The sequence below is a fragment of the Xenia sp. Carnegie-2017 genome, unplaced genomic scaffold (genome assembly GCF_021976095.1).
Source record: "Xenia sp. Carnegie-2017 unplaced genomic scaffold, XeniaSp_v1 HiC_scaffold_2, whole genome shotgun sequence".
NCBI lineage: Eukaryota > Metazoa > Cnidaria > Anthozoa > Malacalcyonacea > Xeniidae > Xenia > Xenia sp. Carnegie-2017.
In genome coordinates this window covers 2,053,620-2,075,405 of record NW_025813482.1, presented here as the reverse complement: position 1 = coordinate 2,075,405, position 21,786 = coordinate 2,053,620, and the positions used below count along the sequence as shown (strand labels likewise).

At 33.5% G+C, this 21,786-nt stretch overlaps 1 protein-coding gene across 1 annotated transcript; it reads right to left on the bottom strand.

Annotated features, from left to right (window-relative positions):
* Positions 1 to 100: 100 nt before the first annotated feature.
* On the bottom strand, positions 101 to 19,480 carry LOC124439997 (DNA-directed RNA polymerase I subunit RPA2-like). Its single transcript, XM_046990306.1, has 35 exons — positions 19,376 to 19,480; positions 19,229 to 19,306; positions 18,368 to 18,427; positions 17,242 to 17,316; positions 17,026 to 17,145; positions 16,349 to 16,414; positions 15,634 to 15,708; positions 15,019 to 15,117; positions 14,500 to 14,595; positions 14,348 to 14,424; positions 13,819 to 13,892; positions 13,492 to 13,564; positions 12,886 to 12,939; positions 12,579 to 12,696; positions 11,522 to 11,609; positions 11,215 to 11,321; positions 10,392 to 10,527; positions 9,907 to 9,980; positions 9,184 to 9,390; positions 8,391 to 8,543; positions 8,085 to 8,128; positions 7,885 to 7,993; positions 7,119 to 7,193; positions 6,939 to 7,040; positions 6,508 to 6,591; positions 5,927 to 5,981; positions 5,588 to 5,687; positions 4,963 to 5,035; positions 4,136 to 4,204; positions 4,007 to 4,065; positions 3,095 to 3,192; positions 1,606 to 1,731; positions 1,332 to 1,459; positions 507 to 671; positions 101 to 385 (listed from the first exon to the last, which is right to left on the bottom strand). Exons 1-35 carry the CDS (start codon positions 19,466 to 19,468, stop codon positions 167 to 169), a joined length of 3,429 nt encoding a protein of 1,142 aa, XP_046846262.1. The 5' UTR covers positions 19,469 to 19,480; the 3' UTR covers positions 101 to 166.
* Positions 19,481 to 21,786: the final 2,306 nt, after the last annotated feature.

Below are 21,786 nucleotides of genomic sequence, written 5' to 3'. Positions count from 1 at the left end.
TGGATACCTTATGCCCTCTAAATTCCTCGCTGTCGTCGGCCAAGCTCCCCCCACCCTCCCCCACACAAAAATCCAGAGTTTCAGTAAAACTGAAAACTAGTTTTTGTAACAATGAACGTTCCTTATATTCAACCACACAAAAACATTTATCTTCTTTAAAGTTATTTTACTTCACGTCTAAAGATACTTTAATATTCATCGCACCCAGTTCTGCTACAAGATAACGGAAGACGTAAGGTAAAGACAAAACTTTTATGTGTTCACTCGTTTCACAAGTTTTACACCTCCATTTTCTCGTCCTATTTGAAGAGACGGCAGCCATTTCCGTAGAGCATTTATCAAAAATCGGAGAGAGAAGACTGCCACATTTGACACAAACATGACCCTGAAATTTAAATTTTGTAGTATTTGTTCACAACGCTAGAAAATATGAAGTAGAAAATATTACTTTTTACATGGCTAAAGTTAATTACTCGACATTATTTAAAAAGAAGGTAAATAACTACCTCTGATCGGTCAGAACAATTCATTAATCTGTCTTGTAAAAGGAAAGAAGTTCCATGAGCAAGTAATGCATCTCTTTCCATTTCACCAAAACGTATTCCTCCTTGACGTTTTCGACCTTGTACAGGCTGTTGAGTTAGGATATCGACAGGACCAGTTGCCCTCACCTAGAGCAGGTTTTATCAGTCTGCGTAAACTAATTCATTATTGCCATATCTTTATGTGCATGCAATTTGGCAACACAGAAACATTGATAGGATCTGGCCATAAATTGCGAAATATCGAAGAAAATCATAGTTTAAGGACATTAGTGAATGAATAGTTTTAATAATATCAATGTTCGAATTGATAAAATTTGGGTCCGTCATCAAAATATTTGCTAAGGGTCTACTCTACTGATACTTATCTGACACCATATTTATACCTTTGATACCACATTTATACCTCATACAACATGTTCGTAACTCGCACTTATCTGACACCATATTTATACCTTTGATACCACATTTATACCTCATACAACATGTTCGTAACTCGTACTTATCTGACACCATATTTATACCTTTGATACCAAATTTATACCTCATACACCATGTTCATAACTCGTACTTATCTGACACCATATTTATACCTCAGACACCATATTTTTACCTCATACTTATCTGACACCATATTTATACCTTTAATACCAAATTTATACCTCATACACCATGTTCATAACTCGTACTTATCTGACACCATATTTATACCTCAGACACCATATTTATACCTCATACTTATCTGACACCATATTTATACCCGATACTTATAAGACACCATGTTTATACCTGATACTTATCAGACACCATATGTCGAAGACGTTGATAATAAACGATACCAAAGAAAATATTGGCCTCAAATTCTTTCCCCGTGATACCACTGTAAAGTCTTTCGGTACCATGATAATTGTAGCCAGCTAAAAACAATTTTAGGCATTAAAAAATGAAGAAGACTAAATTGCTAGACTTCTACAATAAAGACAAAAAAAACCATCAAACATATATCGTAAAAGCTTTGGTTTTCTTGTTTTGGTAACAAATTTAAATTTTGTGCTCCTGTTACCTTCTATTAACATCTTTCCAAAATAATCAATGGCAGAAACATCTTCAGAAAACGTAAATGGAGTAGCATCATGCACCAAGCCATGCATACTTGCCGACTTTCCAGCCATGCTCTCGATCATCATTCCTATCAAGAAATAGTTGTAAACTAATAAGTTACAACAAGCATGACGTCAAGGAAAGCAAAACATATTTTCATTAATCAACAGTGAAATCCAAAAGGATAATTGTGTCCAGCCAAAGGGATTATTTGATATTAAATGAAATTCAAACACGAACAGTAATGTCGTAATCGAAGCTTTTAAAAATTGAGGAGCTTTAAAATGTTAGTTTTTTGAGAGCAGTTGATGATTCCGACAACAAAGCAATTTAAGGCCCAGGTCAGTTTATCTCCATGATATTGAATCCTTCAAGTGCATATGAAACGAAAATTTTGCTAACTGAGTTCTACTTTTTTTAAAGAGATATTTTAAAATGACAACGGCCATTCTAAACCAGTTTATGTATATCACTTTTGATTTTTGAGATATTGAGGTTGTTGCTTTGTCTGATTTATATACTTGTCACATCACATTGCATAATGAGAATTAAAATTGTTGATACTGTACTACACAAGGACAGAGTTCCCTTCATTGTGACGTGGGTTAATGGTATAAAATGTTGCCTACTGGTATCAATCTAAAGTTGTCAGGAAACTGAAAAGTATTTGAAACATTGTGGGAACTTATTATGCAATATGACGTAAGAAGTTGGATAAATTGGAAATAACAAAAACATGAAAACCACGAAAATGAAAAGAGATATGTCTTAACTGTTTTAGAAAGTACACTGTCATTTCAAAAGTTCTGGTCATTGCAAAAATAATTTTAGAAGCAAAATTTTCGTTTCATAGGCACTTTAAAATTTAACACAGTGTATATATATTAAAAGGACATTCAGTTTTTTTATTCATAAGTTTTTGTTTTTATCATTCAAAGCAAAACTATGAAAAAATAAAAATCCGCCTCAATACTTTTTCTTAGGCTTATTTTCTTAGCCTCGTTGGCAGTGTATTGAACTGCACTTATTTTTGGCTTGGATGTCTTATAACATTGAAAGACCAGTACCATTTATAATTGAAATTTGACAAAAAAGGGTACGTAAGTTTGAATTACGTTTAAGTTTTTTTTATTTTGGATATAATGTATTTCGTTTGTATGTACATGGAACAGTTGTACGATGCAAGCCGACCCACGAAGTATGTAAATATGTATGCCCTGAATTTAAGTTAGTTATCGCTGGGATTCTTGAGATTACTGAAACAAAACAGTTTGACCACACTGTATATTTAATTCCGTTTCTTCTATGGGTAAATTAGCCAAAATATAAACTTGTTCTGATGCACAAATCTTAATAATTCACGATATATACCGCAATACTCTTTAAAAAATATATTTAGTCCATCGCCCCAAAGTATACTTCTGGTCAAACAAATAAAACGTGACTCTTACCAATAGTCATACGAGATGGAAAGCCATGAGGGTTAAAAATGATGTCGGGAGTCATTCCTGATTCAGAGAACGGCATGTTTTCGGCAGGCCACTTTTGACTAACAAAATAATGAGGGTTATGATTAATTTGATGTTGTGGATCTTGTTTCAGAAAATGTTTCTCATCAATTTACTCGGGCGTCACACCAAATAACCAATTGGTCAGTTTATGTAAAAATGTTCAACTGACAAATGACTATAGTGTTTGTGCGCTGTTGGTTGAAGGCCAAATTTATAATAAATTTTGATAAAGGTTGTAATTAACGTACACTGACAAACAAAATAAAAATACCTTTTTCTCAATCTTAATGTTGACAAATTTAAATGCTGTTTTAGAGAACCAACATTGCAAGCTATATTATACGTAATTGTTATATGGCAAACGTCACTTCCGGCGAAATGGCGCGCTTTGATTGGCTCAGAAACATTTTTGTCGGTCCATTATTTTCCAGTAATCGACCACCGTCCAAAACGCGTAATTTTACCGTCAAATGCAAACAAACTTCGCAATGCAAACAGTAAAACGCAAAATAAACAAAAGAAAAAACCATTTACGAATGTGATTCGAAGGAAAAACACTGGGAAAACAGTTAAACTATCCGATACAATTTGAAACGATTTATTTTTTATGGACGAAAACTAGAAAAGTGAAAGCCAAACGGTAAAAAACAGCAAGGACGAGAAAGAAAGCAAGCTTCGTTTCAGGTCAAATAATGCCATATAATAAACTTTTATTAACCTCGCTTTCTCGGTCTTTACTAAGAAATATCAGACCTCTAAAAAAAACTTCGGTCCGATATATTTCTCCGTAATGACCTCGCGCTCGGTTATTAAGGGTTTATTAAACCAACATTTTAGTAGGAAATTATTTACCTGCAAATACCTTTCTGCCCATGACGACTTGAAAACTTGTCACCAATAATAGGATTTCTCTACGAGAAAAAACGTAAGAGATATTCAAATTTTCTTTATTTTGTAAGTCGAGCAAAGGACATATTTAACCTGTATTCGCCATTTTAACGAAACTCTCTGCAACTCACCATCACCACAATCATTTCCGAGAAATTTCACCTAAAATAGTGACAAGACGTTTGATGACATTTCAACGATACAAAATGAGTTACAAGATCGATACGACAGTCTTCGTAAAAACGCTAATTTATTTAATTTGATATTCACACCACAGTACCCTACGATAAAATACATTAACTTATTTATTCTATTTAGTCATAATTTAACAAGTTTATAACAACGTTTCGCCTTTAACAGAACGTCACGATCAAGTTAAACAATAAAAGAATGCTCGAGCATGCGCAATTCGCTTGACCAATTGTTCACTGATTTGTATCGCTCAAAACTGATAAAACGTAAATTTTAAATATTTTTCATCCCTTTAACGTTCGCCCCTACTCATAATACTGCAAAGTTCCTAATAATGAGATATTCATACTTATCATAATAAAAAACGGGGTACTTTTAAGTTTTAAGTATAATAAAAATGAATTACATGTTTGTAAATGTAGATCGTCCAGGTTGGTATAGTCCTGAGAAGGACTGTTTTTGTTGTTGTTGACTGACGTTTTGACAACCTTAGCGGTAGTCATCTTCAGAGTCAAATGAAGATGACTACCGCTAAGGTAGTCGAAACGTCAGTCAACAACAACAAAAGCAGTCCTTCTCAGGACTATACCAACCTGGACGATCTACATTTACAAGCATGTAACGATACTCCCGTGTTCAAACCATTTACTTTAAAAAATGAGTTACTTATAACTATGGAATGACATCCCAACGTCTTGTTTACGAGTAAAGAAAACTTATATACTTACAGAATCTAAATAGGCAGCTTCCATGTAAGTATAATATTTCACTTTGGTTGCACCCGTAGTAAGATCAATATAACTGAACGAGGGAGAAATTCAAACATTAGTTAACTGAACGTTACAAAAGAGACGTAAAGCCGTCTATGAAAAATACATATTAAAATAGGTACGCGCGTGTACATATCGGTGGCCTTGCTTATAAATCCACTGATTGATGAACAATTCTATGCTTGCTAAATCTGGACAAAATTATGAACAGATAAAAATTTAAGTGCAGAAATGAAGGTTACATTTTCTTTCCAGTCTCTCAATAAGTGACACTTTTAAAGTCCAAATCCAGTGAACGTGTAGGTTGCTTTTTGTAAAATGGCGCATCTGTTACATGATTATCACTACACGAACAACAATAACTGCATAAACCAATACCACTTTTACAAACAGTTTCTTCAAAAATTTTCAGTTCTTCCCAATGTTCCCAACAAAAATTACTAACATTCATTTTATAGATTCATTAATTAACCTTTTATGAAAAAACACACAACACTGTCCCATATAAAAAATTGAAATTTCGTAAAGCATTAATTTGATTACAAAATTTTGTCGCATGAAAACCTATGTATATAGCACCAACCTATAGCAGGGGTCACCCATCTCCAGCTTAGTTCCAATTGGTGGAAAACCATCTTGGTCTAATTTGCCAGAAGCAAGCAGCTTATCACCAGGAAGACAGCCTACAAATACCAAATGGTAGACATGTACTTTACACTATGTATCACAACCACCTTGAGAACGACACATAAGTTGACTGTAAAAACTTTCTGAAAGTGAAACGGCTAAAAACCTGAAACAAATGCATTTCTTTAACGCACGAAAACAAACAAATCTTTCAAATTTGGATTATGAAAATAGAAATCATTTAGCGTTTAAATGAACAACTTTCAAAGAATGATATGTTGAAGTGTAATCTTACCAAATATAAGTGTGACATTTCGCGAGTTATTTGAATGTTTTGAAAGATCAACAATCTACGTAACGAAAGAAACAACCAGTTAGCAATTAAAAAATGAAAATGTTAAAGGTGTTTTAACAGGCTTATGCAAGCAGAGCAGACCTTTTGGAGAACCCGAGAGCAGATCAGTGCCTCTGCTCGAGGATTTGCACCACTTGAGAGTTCACACAAACGTCTCCAAGGTTTGCATAAACCAGTGAAAAACACGAAAAACATTTTTTACTTCTTGTATAAAATAACAATGATGCAAAATGGATGAATTTAAAACAAGTGTTTTAATTTTTCTCTAACATTTCACGATAAGTATTCACGATTCATTTGTAAATTCTCTTTAATTGATTTAATTAATTGAGCTTCAATGATTGAGCTCAGATCGGCTTGTACAGGCTCACGCAAACTCAGCTATAGAAGAATCAGTGCACGCGTCTTATTGTTTGTATTTTATAAAGAGATTTACAAAATGGAATTTAAATCTTACATTCCAGTTCACGATTCATTGGCACAAAATAAAAAACAACACAACAGTTAAAAACAAAATGTACCTCGGTTTTATAAATTGTCCCATGGGCAAAGCCTCGTTCGTAAGAAGCTTTGTTCAGTATCATGGCATCTTCCATATCATAACCCTAGATTGCAAAGTACCGTCTGTCAAGAACTAGCACAAAGGTAGTCGAAAGTTTGATGGTGGGGGAGGGGTAATATTTATATATGGATGTTAAACTGTGTTAGTTTCTATTAACCGTAGTCATATTAAATAAATCGTGTTGATCACTGTGGGTAAAAAAAGCAATTCTCAAGGATAATGATTAAGAGTCGAGACTAGAAGAATGAGAAATTGCTTACACCTATGAACTAAATACACATATATCAATAAATGCAAAAATTTAAAAGAAAATGTAGGTGTTAAACGTCTGTAAAATTTGAGTAAGATTGTAGCTATATGATAGAATTTAAGATGAACATTTACACTTACAGTGTATGATACAACTGCAACAACAGCGTTGGTTCCAAGTGGATAATCATCAACATTATAATCCTGGTGAGACTTTGGTCTTACTAGCGGTGTCTGAGGAGTCTAAGAATTGTGTGGTGGGCATACGATTATTTGAACTTACCATGTTGCATGGACGTTGATGGATATCAATGGATTTACCTGTATTCGATATAACTTATTATCGCCACGATTCGGTATTGAGTGGCAAGGTGTCCCCATCGTTTGTTTGCCCATCTACGTACAAAAGCAGTTTAATGAGAAACACTTTATCACTTAAGTGACGAAGTAGTTAAATTGCCTGAATATAAAATAATTCATGAAAAAACATTGTTCAGTTTCACAACAAGACCCGCTGGGAGAATAATCCTATTCTAAGACAATTTCTGAGATGGGTAAAATTTGAGCGTCCAAATGGTAAGTAAATGCGTATTCTGTATGTGATTTGAACCTCTGATATTCGGCGAGAAATTAATTCAAACATGTTTTCTCGAAAATTTTAAGAAACGAATGGCAAAACGACTATTGGTGAAGTAAAAATGACTAGCAAGCGTCCATTACTTTTTCTTATATCCCTTCCATGTCTTCGCTATAGGTGTCTAAGAAAAAACTTGAATCTTCGCCTCCAAATTTCAGATAATAATTTGAAACTTAACGGTTCTAGATTGTTAGTATTTATACCTGACATCGAAAACACAATGTCTTATGTGATGATATGATTCCATTGGATAATTTACATTTCTTATGAAAATTTAAGACACGCGTTGAAGAAGTAAAAACTACTAAGTACACTGCAAATAAAAGCAAAGCAAATCCTTCCACTTAAAAAAAATTGAAAATTTCCGTGGAATAATAAAAAACTGAACAAAGTTACAGTGACATGCGATGAAGAAATCTGTCGCTTGATCTCTTTTATCATATTACGCACCTGACATTGATACATATTCCTAGGACTTTGGTTAAAATCCGAGTATGGCGTTAGGCTTGCAATGGCACTTAAAAATCCTGTTTGTGTTATTTCCATATGTGTAGTAATCTAAAAAGGATATAAGAAATTTATACAAAAAAAAAACAACAAAAAGTTTGTCTATTCGCCATGCACTGATGCCGCTGGGCATATCAACTCACCCAGCATAAACTTCTTCAGGTATAATCGCAACATCGAGATAAACCTGAAAAAATTGATCAAAAAAATTAATGCCGCCCTCATCAAATAACTAAATGAACCATACAGTGAGAGTTTATGGATTGTCGAAATCGTGTACATATACACATGTTACAGTGAATGTCAGAAATCGATGTGCAATCATTTTGGTAGTTTCATCATCATGTTTAGGTCAAAAACACAAAGATAAGATTACCATCAGATGACACGCAAATATTCTTTCATCATTCATTACATATTTCGTAAAAACGACTTGCATGTATGTTCACCTGTTCAAAAGTACCAATCATCTCTGGTTTACCGACTGCCACATTGAGCAAAGATCGCATCATCCTTGCAGGAGTTGTGAATAAATAAAGTCCCGGATATTGACTCGCACTTTCGGTGAATGGAACCATGCAAATTTCTAAATGTTTGGGAACCTACGTGTCGAACAGGAAAATATAAAAAACATTAAATTGCTATCTCTCCAACAAGTACTGTTTTTATTTGAATAAAGATACGAAGACAATACTTAATACAGACATTGTACAGACTTATTCGTAACACACTTTATTCAAGGTACAACTTTTTCATATCGAACACCTTTCCAGCGTGGCAAAGAAATAAAGGCAATACATATCAAGGTGTGGTTCTACAGATATTTACGAATAGAGTGTATTCACTGTTTGCTATGTTCGTAGAAAAACCAATATAGTAAAAAGAATTTCTGCTGATTTTGTGCTCTGTTGAGTATCTGTCCTTTGAAGTAATCTATCAACATGGCCGCCAAGTAATCTATCAATATTGGATAGAGGCAAAAACCTGTTCAAACTTTGCAAACCATTTTGATTTTTGAGACAAAAAACATGAAAATGCAACCAGAAATCGGGGTTTTCAGTTAAGAGTACTCTACACCAAAAAGCATAAAAGGCCGTTTATTTCCAGTGTTTAATTTTTACAAAATTTTGTGCGTGAATGTGTAGAAACATTTTGAGCAAACTTCACACACTGAAAACAAGATAAAGGATAAAGGACTTTTTTCCATTCGTGCAAAAATGTTGAAAATATTTATTGACAGACCTGCTCCAATTGTTCAGTTTTTAACATTCTCAGTCTCTTTACTAAAACGTCGATCCATTGTTCTTCAATAAAACCCAAAACTTTCCCGTCCAATAAGACATGATAACAGGAAGAAGCGGATTGTGATCTTGGACAATCTAATGGAGTCATGCCAAGTGAACACAGCAACCGAGGAAAATTACTTGTATTACATTGAGCATTCACGACCTAAATAAGTAAAAATCTGATCTCTATCTAGCGAAGGCTAGGATATGCACACCTTTGCGCACCCACCCCCTCCCCCCACTCCCAAGCCTATCCCTCGGTGTGACCACATATGAAAAATTTATCTCCGAAAATGCGTTGATCTGTGTTGACTGCTCCCCCCCTGTTCTAAATGTTGCAATTATGTAAAACAGTTGGGTCTGTTTAAGCCCACCAAAGCGGACCTGGTAAAAAATTACTAAATCTGGTCACACTGCCACCCCTGTATGAAGGTAAATTGAAATGAAAGTAAACCATCTCTACCAATAATTGAGGCCGTTACTTCTGTATGTATTCGTGAAAGGGTCATTCACCGTATTTCATCAAGGAAGGAAAAACACAGATTAAACTTTAGAAAAAATACACGTTTAATAACTCAATTATTCGGCAAGTCGGCAGGGAGTATACTTGAATCTTAATGAAAAGCACTGACAGTAGAATTTTCAAAACAAATGCACGATGTGAATATAAGTGAATTACCTCACATGTAGCTGATAAATGATTTAATAATCCACAAGGAGAACCATCTGGAGTATGCACAGGACATAGAAATCCTGTATGAAAGTATAACACAAGAGTTTTTCATGAGTTATAATAGAATGTATCTTGTTAATTCAAAAATCTCCAACAATTTGTTTGAAAAAGCGTAAATGATATAGTTAACAGTCCTTGTTGACAGAAACTTGTTCTGAACAAACGCGAAATAATTCATGACGTCTCGCGACACTTGATAATTTTAACGCGTATCGTGATAAGGGTACATTTTGCCCCTCCATGACTATTTTTTGCACTACTTTCGAATTTGCTCATTTTAAATGTTGCTCACTAGAAACCGCATTTTACTTGGGCATACTTTTTTGTCCACTGTTTTTATATTTATGAAGCCAGTAGAACGAGAATACAAAAAGTCCAGTAATGAAAATTATAAGAAGCACTTCTTACCAAATCATGAAACCCTTACTTACCCCAAGTTTCGGGTAAAAGTTTTCGTACAGTTGTGGTTCTCATTTGAGCGAAGAAAGCACCACGATGAACGCAACGAAAATGTGACAAGTATCTGTAATAGTTAAGTTTATCTGCAACAACTGTATAACCTGCCACCTAAAAATGTAAACAATGTAAATTCGTCTGCAACGATTGTGTAACCTTCAACGAGCAAACAATGTAAGTCTATCTTAAGCAACTGTATAATCTACAACTTATACATGTAAGCATGGTAAGTTTATCTGCAACAAGTGTGTAACATACAACTTAAACATGCAAGCAATGTAAATTTATCTGCAACAAGTGTGTAACCTGCAACCTAAACATGTAAGCAATGCAAATTTATCTGCAACAAGTGAGTAACCTGCAACCTAAACATGTAAGCAATGCAAATTTATCTGCAACAAGTGTGTAACCTGCAACCTAAACATGTAAGCAATGCAAATTTATCTGCAACAAGTGAGTAACCTGCAACCTAAACATGTAAGCAACGCAAAATTATCTGCAACAAGTGTGTAACATACAACTTAAACATGCAAGCAATGATGATGCAACTTAAAATATCAAAAATAACATTTCAACGAAACAAGATGTGACATGAAATTCGTGATTTACAACATTTTAGACACAACAAGATTCAATAGAATATTTGTACGACTTGGTGAAACCAATATTGAAAGTCGACCTATTTTTGTTAAAATCAAAATAATGGAAAAAACGATATGTACAGTATAAACAGGGTATAAACCGTCCATAAAAAGGAGTCAATGCATATTCAGAATTTATAGCCAGCATTCATGTTACCTGCATCAAGCCAAGGCCAGATTTACTGCGCAACGTTCCCGTTGCCAGGAGATAATTTATTTGATTAGTCAAGTTTAAGCAAGAAGTCATGGCTTTGAGAACTGAATCTGTTAAAAATTCAAAAGACATTATTTGTAGTCATCCCCAAAAACTATTGGAAAAAATATTGAAAAGACTTCAATTACAGATACGTCTTTTCGTGCTAATGTAGATTAGAAAATCAATGCAATGTATAACATATTTTGTAAAAACTTTATGTTGTTTATAGTGTAAAGTAATATCATTGTATGTTATCGTCAAGTCTTACTAATGTTTAAAGAAAAATCGTGGGAATTTTTCTGAATATCTTTCTCCAGAGCGAATCGTAAAGACCTCAACCAAAGTTCAAGCTTCTCCTGCAAACAGACATAAACTTGTAAGTAATAATTAGTTACAGTTATAATTAGTTACATTTACAGTTATAATTAGTTATAATTTAGTAGTAATTCCTAAATACTTCCTTTTGTCATGGAATGATGCGAGGTCTTTTTTAGGGGGTTATTCAATCAAAGAGAAACTCTGACAGACTTACAACGAATATAAAAATATAAAATAATTTTCAATTACCTTTTTACTCTTGAATCAAAATAAGATAAAATGTTTATGAATGAATTATTTTCCCAACTTTAACGACATATGAATTTATAATGTAGACAAAGAATGTGTCTATCTTATTTGCAAGAATTGTTTTATACTTTGCTCGTTTAGTCAGAATTGGCAAAGAATTGAAAAAGAAGTTGTCTTGATTTTTCCTAGTGTGTCTCATGCATTCAACATGATCAATGCGCAACCTTTTTTAAAGAACATAGCGTCCGTAGAAAAATGTAAAAACTCAAAAAAAGGGCTCTGCAGTAAAAAGATATAGTGTTGGAAAAGTCAAAAGCTCGTTATAATAAAATGCTCTCACGATCAATGAAATAGGAAAATTCAATTTTAAGAAAATATTGCATGGTGCAGACTTCTTTTTTAACTGATATATTACATTATCATAATTTGCGGTTTTTGCGCATCTTAAATAAAGCTGAACATATCATGCAATCAACACCTGTTCCTGAATATTGAAAATTTTACATTACTTCACATGTTTTAACATTTTTAGCAATTGATATTTATGTTTGTGGGCTTAAATAAAACATGGTTGAAAGTCATAAAATAAAGTCGAGAACTATTGTCGACAGTTCACATCTTGAATTCAAAAGATTTCATTCAAAGTCGGAATGCTGTAGTTTTAAAATTAGCTGGTGGACCAAAATTTACCAAAACGACCATTTTGGTCACTTTAGTACGCAGCACCTGAGAATTATAATTAATTCATACCAACTTACTTTTAAAAACATGAGATAAAAATGGCCACCAAGAAGTAGTTCTTGATTCATCAGACTGTCAGCAGATTCAGGAGCACATTTTTCCATAGCCAATGCGTACAGCTTCTTTATCATAAACCTGCATCAATAAATTATAAAGAAGCGTACAAGACTACCAACGTTATGCAGTTTTATGAAATTGTATACGACCAAAAGTTTCCCAATTAAAAAGTTCAGCAAAATAGTCCGAATGTTGACTATTCAATCAATGTTATGACAAATATAAGTCTCCAACATTTTGGATTTCAGGCAAAATTTGCTAACTTACACAAGTAGATTAAATTTATCGACGTGTGATTCCAGATGAATGCAAATACACTTCCTACAAGAATAAAATTAGGCTTAATTTTAATGTCAAACAACACACTAGCCATCTTAGAAAACACTCAACACGTGTAATTTTAATGTCAAACAACACATTAGCCTTGTTAAAAACACTAAACAAGTGTAATTTTAATTTTAAACAACACACTGTCCTTGTTAGAAAACACTAAAAATACGTGTATGTGATAAATAACTCATTATCAGAATGTTCACAGATGAGACGACAAAGGTAAAAAGATCAAGGTTTTTGCCAAGAAAAACAATACGAAATTTGTTTCCAGTTATTCGACAGAGTATGCAACTTGTGACATAACTCAGATCATTGTGAATACATGACAATCACGACCCCCTAACCAGTACCATGAAATGTACATCACAATTGAAAACTCACAATAAACCTATTCCCTTGTTTCCAGCTGCATTTGTAATTTTCAATCAAAATATTTTACACTTATTCTCTCTTTGTCGTGTCATCTATACGTTTTCAAAGCAAAACATTTTTCTTATTGTTGAGCGCAAAATAAACGTAAATAAGAAAAGACTCACGAACCGAATTAAGAATTTAGCCACAAAGATATCCGTATAACATTCAGGAAGGGAAAACTTCACGCGAAATCTTTCACCTTTAAAAAATATCTCGAGTGTTTTATAGTATTTGTGCAACATCCAAGATCCAACCGACTTAATACTAATGAAAAACTACAAAACAACCACTGACATGATAAACTTTCGTTGTAGCAATATGATACCAAACAACACCATGTATACAAAAAATTATTAGTTTGCTTGGATTTGATCGCTTTGGCATTTGACGCTAATATGAAACACGATAAAAGAAACACTAACGGCACGCACAATTACGAAAAATGAAAAATACCAAAATATTTTAAGATCTTCGTCCGACTCGTAAGTTCTTTGTCTTGAACTTGTCTTAACATGGTTGCAACGCAACTAAATAAAACAGAGCACAATGACGAAGATGACTGGTAATGTATGTGTGGATATATGTGGAATACTGTAGAGATATAAGGTGTAAACTACGTTTTATACAATATATAAGTTTTAACTGCTCCTTTGACACCCATATTTGAAGAACATTATGAAACTAATTCATCAAAATCTATACATGTAATACAGTTTTAAATGTAAAAGAAGTCATGAAAATATCCACAACTTCTCCTTATCTTGCTCTCGTCATTTAAAAAAAACTAACTGCTGAACGTAAGTTCTTAAGCAAACACACGAGTCTCTTATTAAAAATATCAAGCGTCTAAATCTGATGATCTTAGAGGGTGGATATAATGTGGACACCAAAAGCACTAACATTCTTTACACATTTTAAATGAAAAATATCTTCAATAATTTCATCTGTACAAGTGCAAAGATGCACAACAAATACAACTTACTCTTTTAGAAAAATGTTCGTTTCTTCGCCTTTAGTAAGCTCTTTGTAAATATGTAGATCCGTTGTATCGTACAAAGCCTTAAAAACATACTTGATTCAAGTATACTTTTTCATAAGAATTTTTTTGAAAATATCTCAAAAATGTGCTCATACCTTCAATATTAACATTACTGGCATAAAAAACTGTTCCTTGTTGTACGAGAACGATAGAGAGCAGGTGCCATCAGTCAAATAGTGAAGTACCATGCTCTATAACAGACAAACATGTCATATCTTAAGAAGAAGCACATTCCGAAGAAAATGGCCATCGTACAATTCAATGTTAGAATTAAAATAACAAAGGCAAAATTTAGTGTAAATTTTAGACTTTATTTCACAGACGTCTCTTGTTTTGCTTCAAATATAGAATTTCAAGATGGCTTTATCAGCGGAGCCTGCTTTTCTTGCACGTTTTATTTTTAAAATGGTCGGCTACAAGTGGTTTTTATGACATATCTTTATACATAAGAAATAAATATAGAGGAGCTATGATCTACAGCAAACAAATATGACATATTTTTACATGAAATATGCAACAAAAAATCAACGATTTACAACAGAATCCAGACGCAAATGCACGATACAAATGCGAGCAAAATGTAGATTATTGCTAAATTAAATTAAATTACGTACATTGCCAGTTTGATCTTTCTGCACACAGCGGATCTGCACACCATATTCTGTAAACAAAGGACCACGCTTTTTCCACGACGCACGAACGAGAGCTAACGGCTACACAAAACAAAAGGACCTTTTAATCGAAATTAGAGGATTGCATCGAACTGCAGAGTTATTTTTTTCACTAGTTGTGAGAGTGCAAGTTTCCCTCGTTAAGTGACCGAATGGAGCAAACAAATTTCGTTATATAAATGAAATGAATAAGACAAAAAGCCATGACATTTTGCCAACAGAAAAGTAAAAAAACTAATAATAAGGGTACTAACTAATAAAAGTATCTTTAAGGTACGTACAAATGGAATAATGTCAAATACTTTTCAAATTCAATTTCTCGTATATATGATGATTTCATTTTGGCGCTTTCTAGAGAAGATTCATCGAACTTGTCTAGATTACTAACTTAAAATATTCAAGTCAGGGTATTGACACCAGCATTGAAAACCTTATTATAAAACCACAAATATATGTTGATACTACATGGAAAGTATTTGGTATATTTACTAGGAAAACAACAGGTAAATTTAGACGAACAATTGCAACATCAAGTACAAGTTTCGTGTACTTATTTACATAGTTCCTTCGAGGAAGAATCAGCATTCGAACAACCTTCTCGAGACCATTTATAATGAAATAACCGCCACCTTCCTAAATAATGAAATGAACACTTAATGAGTTACTTGTTCAATGCATCAAAAGAACGAGAAGGCAACAGGAAACTGCTCATAAGTAATGGACAATTCTACTAAACTAAAGTACTTCCTCAAAGTTTACGTATGTACTTTCTAAAATAGGTTGCTATGTTGTTTACATGTGGATAATATATCTATTCATTTTCCTATATCAACATCCAAAGTACATAAGTAGATAGTTGTGCACATTTTGACGATTGACAAAAATTTTAAAAAGACGGCAAAACACTTCAAATTGGTGCATTGCACAAAATATGGAATACTTAGGCTGAATGCCACAAACATATTGATGGTCAATTGGTCAGGATTTCACGAGTGGTGTAAAAGTACAAATGATCACGAAAAGTTAAAGTTATGGAAGAAAAAGTGGTCCAAACGATGAAAAGATACTTTTGTTGCAACATTCCAGTGAATACAATAATAATAATAATAATCGAGACAGTTACCTACGTTCTAGGCTTGGAAAACATTTCAACGAAACTTAAAAAACTTGTGGTGTAAAAGATCTATATCTTTATGATATAAACATGATTTTTCTTGCATTTTAATACAAAAAGAAACATTTGTATTAGTTGCAATGGTTAAAAAGTCCGCACCTCAGCTTCTTCATGATTGGCCACAAGATCTTTTGGTTTTAAGCCATACAGCGAACAGCACTTTGACTAAAGGTGTAAAAATTAGAGAAATTGGTACGTAGCACGTGGGCGGTACACAGTGTGTACGTACTTTTACAAAGATTACATAACTTCCAAAAAAAATTCTTATGAATGTTTTATGCAGTGCGGTGTTTTGAAATTCATGGGTTCGAATCCCGTTGAGTCACCTGATTTTTTCAGGTCCTGAGACGATTGCTTAAATTGTCCAGCAAAGTGCGAAGATCATATCTTCATTTAATTTAATTAAAAAAAATTCAGTTGAAAAAAGTCAATGTTATTTACCAACTTGAAGATTCATCAATAAATGGAAAAAATTGGCAAATAAAATATTTACTCTTTATTTGTCACCTCCCCCTTGTCAACACCACTGAATGAGATACAGTTGACAATAGTCATAACCAACAAAGATGCTAAACTGTCAAATTATGAGCAAACGTATCCAAACATGTGATATGAAATGACAAGTTATCACAATACATGCAGTGCACATGAAGGAATCAATGATACAAATGGATGGATAAAAATGTACCAAATATAATAATGTAAGTTACAAATGAGCAACACACAAGAAAGAAACCATCAGGAAACTAAACAAACAACAAGATTATGTACATCACCTTCACCATAATCGGCAACATGGCAATACTTTTGACAAGATTACCACAAATCTGATTATCAACTTTCCACTGAATAGACACTTGAAGTTTGGCATTATATGTTGTACCTCTTTGACGGCACTGAAAGTCAATAACAATTGAAATTATTCCACTAGTCGATAAATGATATAGAAAATAGTTCAAACAGCAAATCGGTCAATGGAAAAAATGTATCACCTCAGCAGGAAACATCTTTGTCGATTTGGAATGAACATTTTCTTCTGGTATTGTAGGTTTTCCAACAATGGCTCCCTATAGAAATGGGAATAAATAATCAAATTTAAGATTACTAGACATGTTTTAAATGATTAAATCTACAATGAAAAACAATGCAATATAACATTTAAAGTAACGAAAAGCATGTGTAAAACAACACAGTTGTAATGATCAATCAAAAAAGTACTCAATTCACATTACTTCATATAAGATAAAACAGTGAAATATTCAAAGCCCTCATTTCAAACAATTTTCTTTAGGTACCAAGCATTAAAAGAATGCAGGAGCAAAACTAGAATGTTAAGTGGGGGGTGGGTGTGAATATTCATATATTCTGCTCTGCCCAGCTGATATCAATCTTTTTAAAATTATAATTGCCAAAAACATATTCAACATCATAAGTATGGTTAGATGCTACATATATTCAACATGTGTACCATAAGTAAAATGGTTAGATGCTACATATTTCAACCCATAAGTAAAAAGAATGGTTAGATGCTATATATTCAACATGTGTACCATAAGTAAGGAAAGAATGGTTAGATGCTACATATATTCAACATGTGTACCATAAGTAAGGAAAGAATGGTTAGATGCTACATATATTCAACATGTGTACCATAAGTAAGGAAAGAATGGTTAGATGCTACATATATTCAACATGTGTACCATAAGGAAGGAAAGAATGGTTAGATGCTGCATATATTCAACATGTGTACCATAAGTAAGGAAAGAATGGTTAGATGCTACATATATTCAACATGTGTACCATAAGTAAGATTGTATGTGACAAAATATCAGTCAAAAATGAATTGATGTTCAAATTTATTCTTCAATTAAAGTAGACAATTTTTATAACTTCATTGAAATGGCTAACATCAGTTTCTTGCAAAGAGCATGAAGAAATACTTGTAAGAAGGGTTAGCAAAAAAGAAAAAAATATTGTATGAAAATATTATGTGAGATAAACATGTGATAATCTGCATAAGCGAAGTTGAATGGTAAAGCCATTTAGAAAAGATTAAAATGAGTTAATATTAATATTTCATTGATGACAAATAATATTATAGAACTATGTTATACATACAGTGAAATAGATTAAAACTTTCTGCCCGTTTGGAAGCTCAAATGATTCTGGAAAGATATCCTGAAAATATATATACGAATTACTCATTCACATGATAAATGATGGCAACTGTAGGAGTTCTATATCTTAAGAGCATCATTAAACACAAAGGAAAGAGACAAAATGAAATGCCAAGAAACCATGCAACATTTTACTTATGTACAAGGAATACAGAGCCTATTCAAAAGTAGGGGGGACTGCACAATAGCATGAAAACAGACTCTGTGTGGGACAGTGAATTTCACCCGATTAATTGCTTGTCTATGAACCAACCCCTGCTCCACAGTTCATGTTTTAATGCACTTTAATAACCAGGTGCATTTAGTTATGTTAATAGCTTCACACTGCCATCAGGAATAATACATGTACTTTTCCCAAGTTATTAGTGATGTTTTACTCAAATAAGTTTTATATCAGTAATGATTGTTCAACATTAGCAAACAACCAGGAGTCAGTTGCACGAAGGCCGAATAGTGCCTTGCTGGATGGCAAAGTTTAAAAAATCTCATATAAGAGAAAAATATGCGATTTGAACTGTGCAGTCATTGAAATAAAATATTATTTGGAAGATTGCAAAATTTCTTTGTCAAAAGAACAATAAAAACTTTTTTTACAAGTTTGAAAATTTTTGCCATTCAATGGATCTTCGGCCCTAGGGGTCTTCAACTATAATGCAAACTGCAAACGCAGCAAAAATCATGCGGTGTGTACAATGATGGGTACAGTGTATCCTAAAATACAAGTGGGGCAAACAAATGTAAAGTTTGTTGAATCGCATAGTGAAATTTACTTTAAATAATTAATTCATTATTGAAATCATACCTGAACTGCTAGATCTAGACCTCCTTCTATGAGAAAATTAAACGATTCTATATGTGGCAAATACAAATCTTGAACTGTCTGAAAAACAATGATTTCTACATAAAACAAAGATCTCTTCAAAATCCATTTCCAATGAATTAATACTACCTTCATTTGCTCATTTTTTAAATTTCTGTAATCAGATGAAGTGAGAGTCTTTAATGACGGAAAACTTTGTCGTTCACTTTCGTCCTCCATCATCTTCTACTAAAGTTCCAAAATCTAAACCTGGCGCGCACGCGGAAGTGGCCTTGGCCGATAAAGCGATAACACTGGTCAACACAAAGAAACTTTTTAAAAGGGTGTCTGATATTTTTTGACTGATTTACTATATTTTTGCTATGCTAAATCTAGAAATAACATTCATTTTGCTCTCAGAGGTCAAATTTTTTTGCAAATTTGAATTTAAAATTATGCGACAATAGTTATATTTTTTTAAAACAATGTTTTCAAGATTTACTAATGATGTTTCAAAACAAAATGTCAGTTTTTATGATAAAATTGCAGTATTCTAACAAAGAATCATGTACACTTCATGTACAGTACATGTAACTAAAAATGAAAACTTAATGTTTGCATTATTACGGTCTAAATTTTCGTTTTTTTGATTGTCGCGAATGTCTTGGTGCTTGCACATCTCTTTTTAAATTCCAACAGTAGTCCGCCATCATCACCATGTCCCACCTTCCCTGGTAGCGTGATTCCATTTCTCTTAAGTCCTGGTGAAAGCGCTCTCCTTGCTCATCGCTTAAAGAGCCAAGATTTTCGGGAAAGCGGTCCATGTGCGAGTACAGGTAGTGCATTTTTATGCTCATATTGCAGCCAAGGTTCCTAAAGGCCACTAACATGTTTGCTACTAGATCTTTATAGTTCTCTGCTTTTGTGTTGCCTAGGAAATTCATCACGACCTGAACAAAGCAATTCCACGCTTGTTGCTCAACAGGATTCATGGTCTCCTCCAACGCGGGAGAGTTTTTGATCAGCTGCCTAATTTGAGGACCATTAAAAATACCATTTTTTGCTCTACATATTGCAAGCTCTTCACGTACTGGCCATTTTTTTCTCACGCAATGATGAGTACGATCCCAGAGGCATAAAAAGCATGGGTATTTGGTAAATCCAGACTGTTGACCAAGCAAGAAGTTGACCAGTTTTAAGTCAACGCAAATCAGCCATTTATGTTGGTCATAAGAAATTTTTTCTAGGACGTACTTAATTGCTTCATGCTGTTCTTTTAATGTTGTCGAATGTGCCAATAGCAGAGATGCAAATTGATTTCCATTGTGTAACAACACACATTTCAAAGACCTTTTGCTGCTGTCGATAAAAAGTCGCCGAGATGTTTCAGTAGCTCTACTATGTAATTGCAATAGACATAGTAGTGTTAGACATTGCAATAGACTAATTCTTTTTCTTGAGCAAAATATCTTAAAAATTCCTGGTGCCTGGTACGGAAGAAACTTACTTTAACTTTACCATTTAGCATATTCTTGTCCTTTAAACGAGATGCAAGAAGTTCGGCAGAGTCTTTTGGCAAATTTAAATCGCGAACAAGATCGTTTAGTTCGTTTTGGGAAAACATTTTGGCTGCTCATCATTGTCATCGGGAAAGGATGCATCATCGGTAGTGGCAATGCTTTGAGTTTCATCCTGGCTACTACTGCTTTCTTCAATATTTGTATCTTAAAATACAGGTACGGGGAATTTCTTCACTATGAGTATTAGGGCGCATAGCTGACGGCAGATTGGGATACTCCAGTGTTGTGCGATTTTTTTTTTAATTCCCATGACATTGATAGCACAAAAGTAGTAATCGGTTGCATGATTCGAAGGCTCTCGCCAAATCATGGGGATGCCAAAGTTCATGGACTTTCGCGTGCCTTTGCTCCATTGACGGAGATGCTCTGTGCATCTTTTGCAAACCATGTGAGGTGTCCAACTTTCGTCTTGATCGCCGAGCTTCATGCCAAAATATGCATAGTAAACGCGCTTGATAAAGGTGGTGACAGTATTGCGATTTGGTGCAAGTGTGTATTCACCACAAATATAGCAAAAAACATCTGGCTTATTTACACACATTCTGCGAGTCGCCATTGTATACCTGAAAAAAATAAAAATTAAATTTGTGTACGTTGTCTCTATGAAATTTAAAGTCTGTATCAAAGAAATTCGGCACAATTATATCTATGTCCTGCGAACAGTTTTAATCGCACCGTAATGAAATTATTTGACTTTGAAAACACAGATAAAAAATTTACAATCTACATTTCATCACAGAACATCTGGACAGATGGATACCTAACCAATACGTAAGACTTACCTTCTGCGACTTCTCGTCTGCTTTTAATAACATGAAATAATTATCACTTTGTTTTTATTATTTATTACTTACATTAATATGTTGGTGTGTTTTAACAACAAATTTTACCATTGAATTCCAGTATGGGCCAAATAAAGCCTTATTTTATCTTTAAATATCGCATAATAATCGCAAAACGTAGACTCCCTAATTAAAATTC

Bases quoted from the DNA above. Each gene is read 5' to 3' on its own strand.
- LOC124439997 (XM_046990306.1), bottom strand. From the start codon at position 19,468: ATGATGGAGGACGAAAGTGAACGACAAAGTTTTCCGTCATTAAAGACT. The intron at 9,391-9,906 runs GTAATTCACTTA...TTACTTATTTAG, and splicing joins ATTTATCAGCTACATGTGAG to GTCGTGAATGCTCAATGTAA. The intron at 5,036-5,587 runs GTTGGTGCTATA...TCCCTCGTTCAG, and splicing joins ATGGGTGACCCCTGCTATAG to TTATATTGATCTTACTACGG.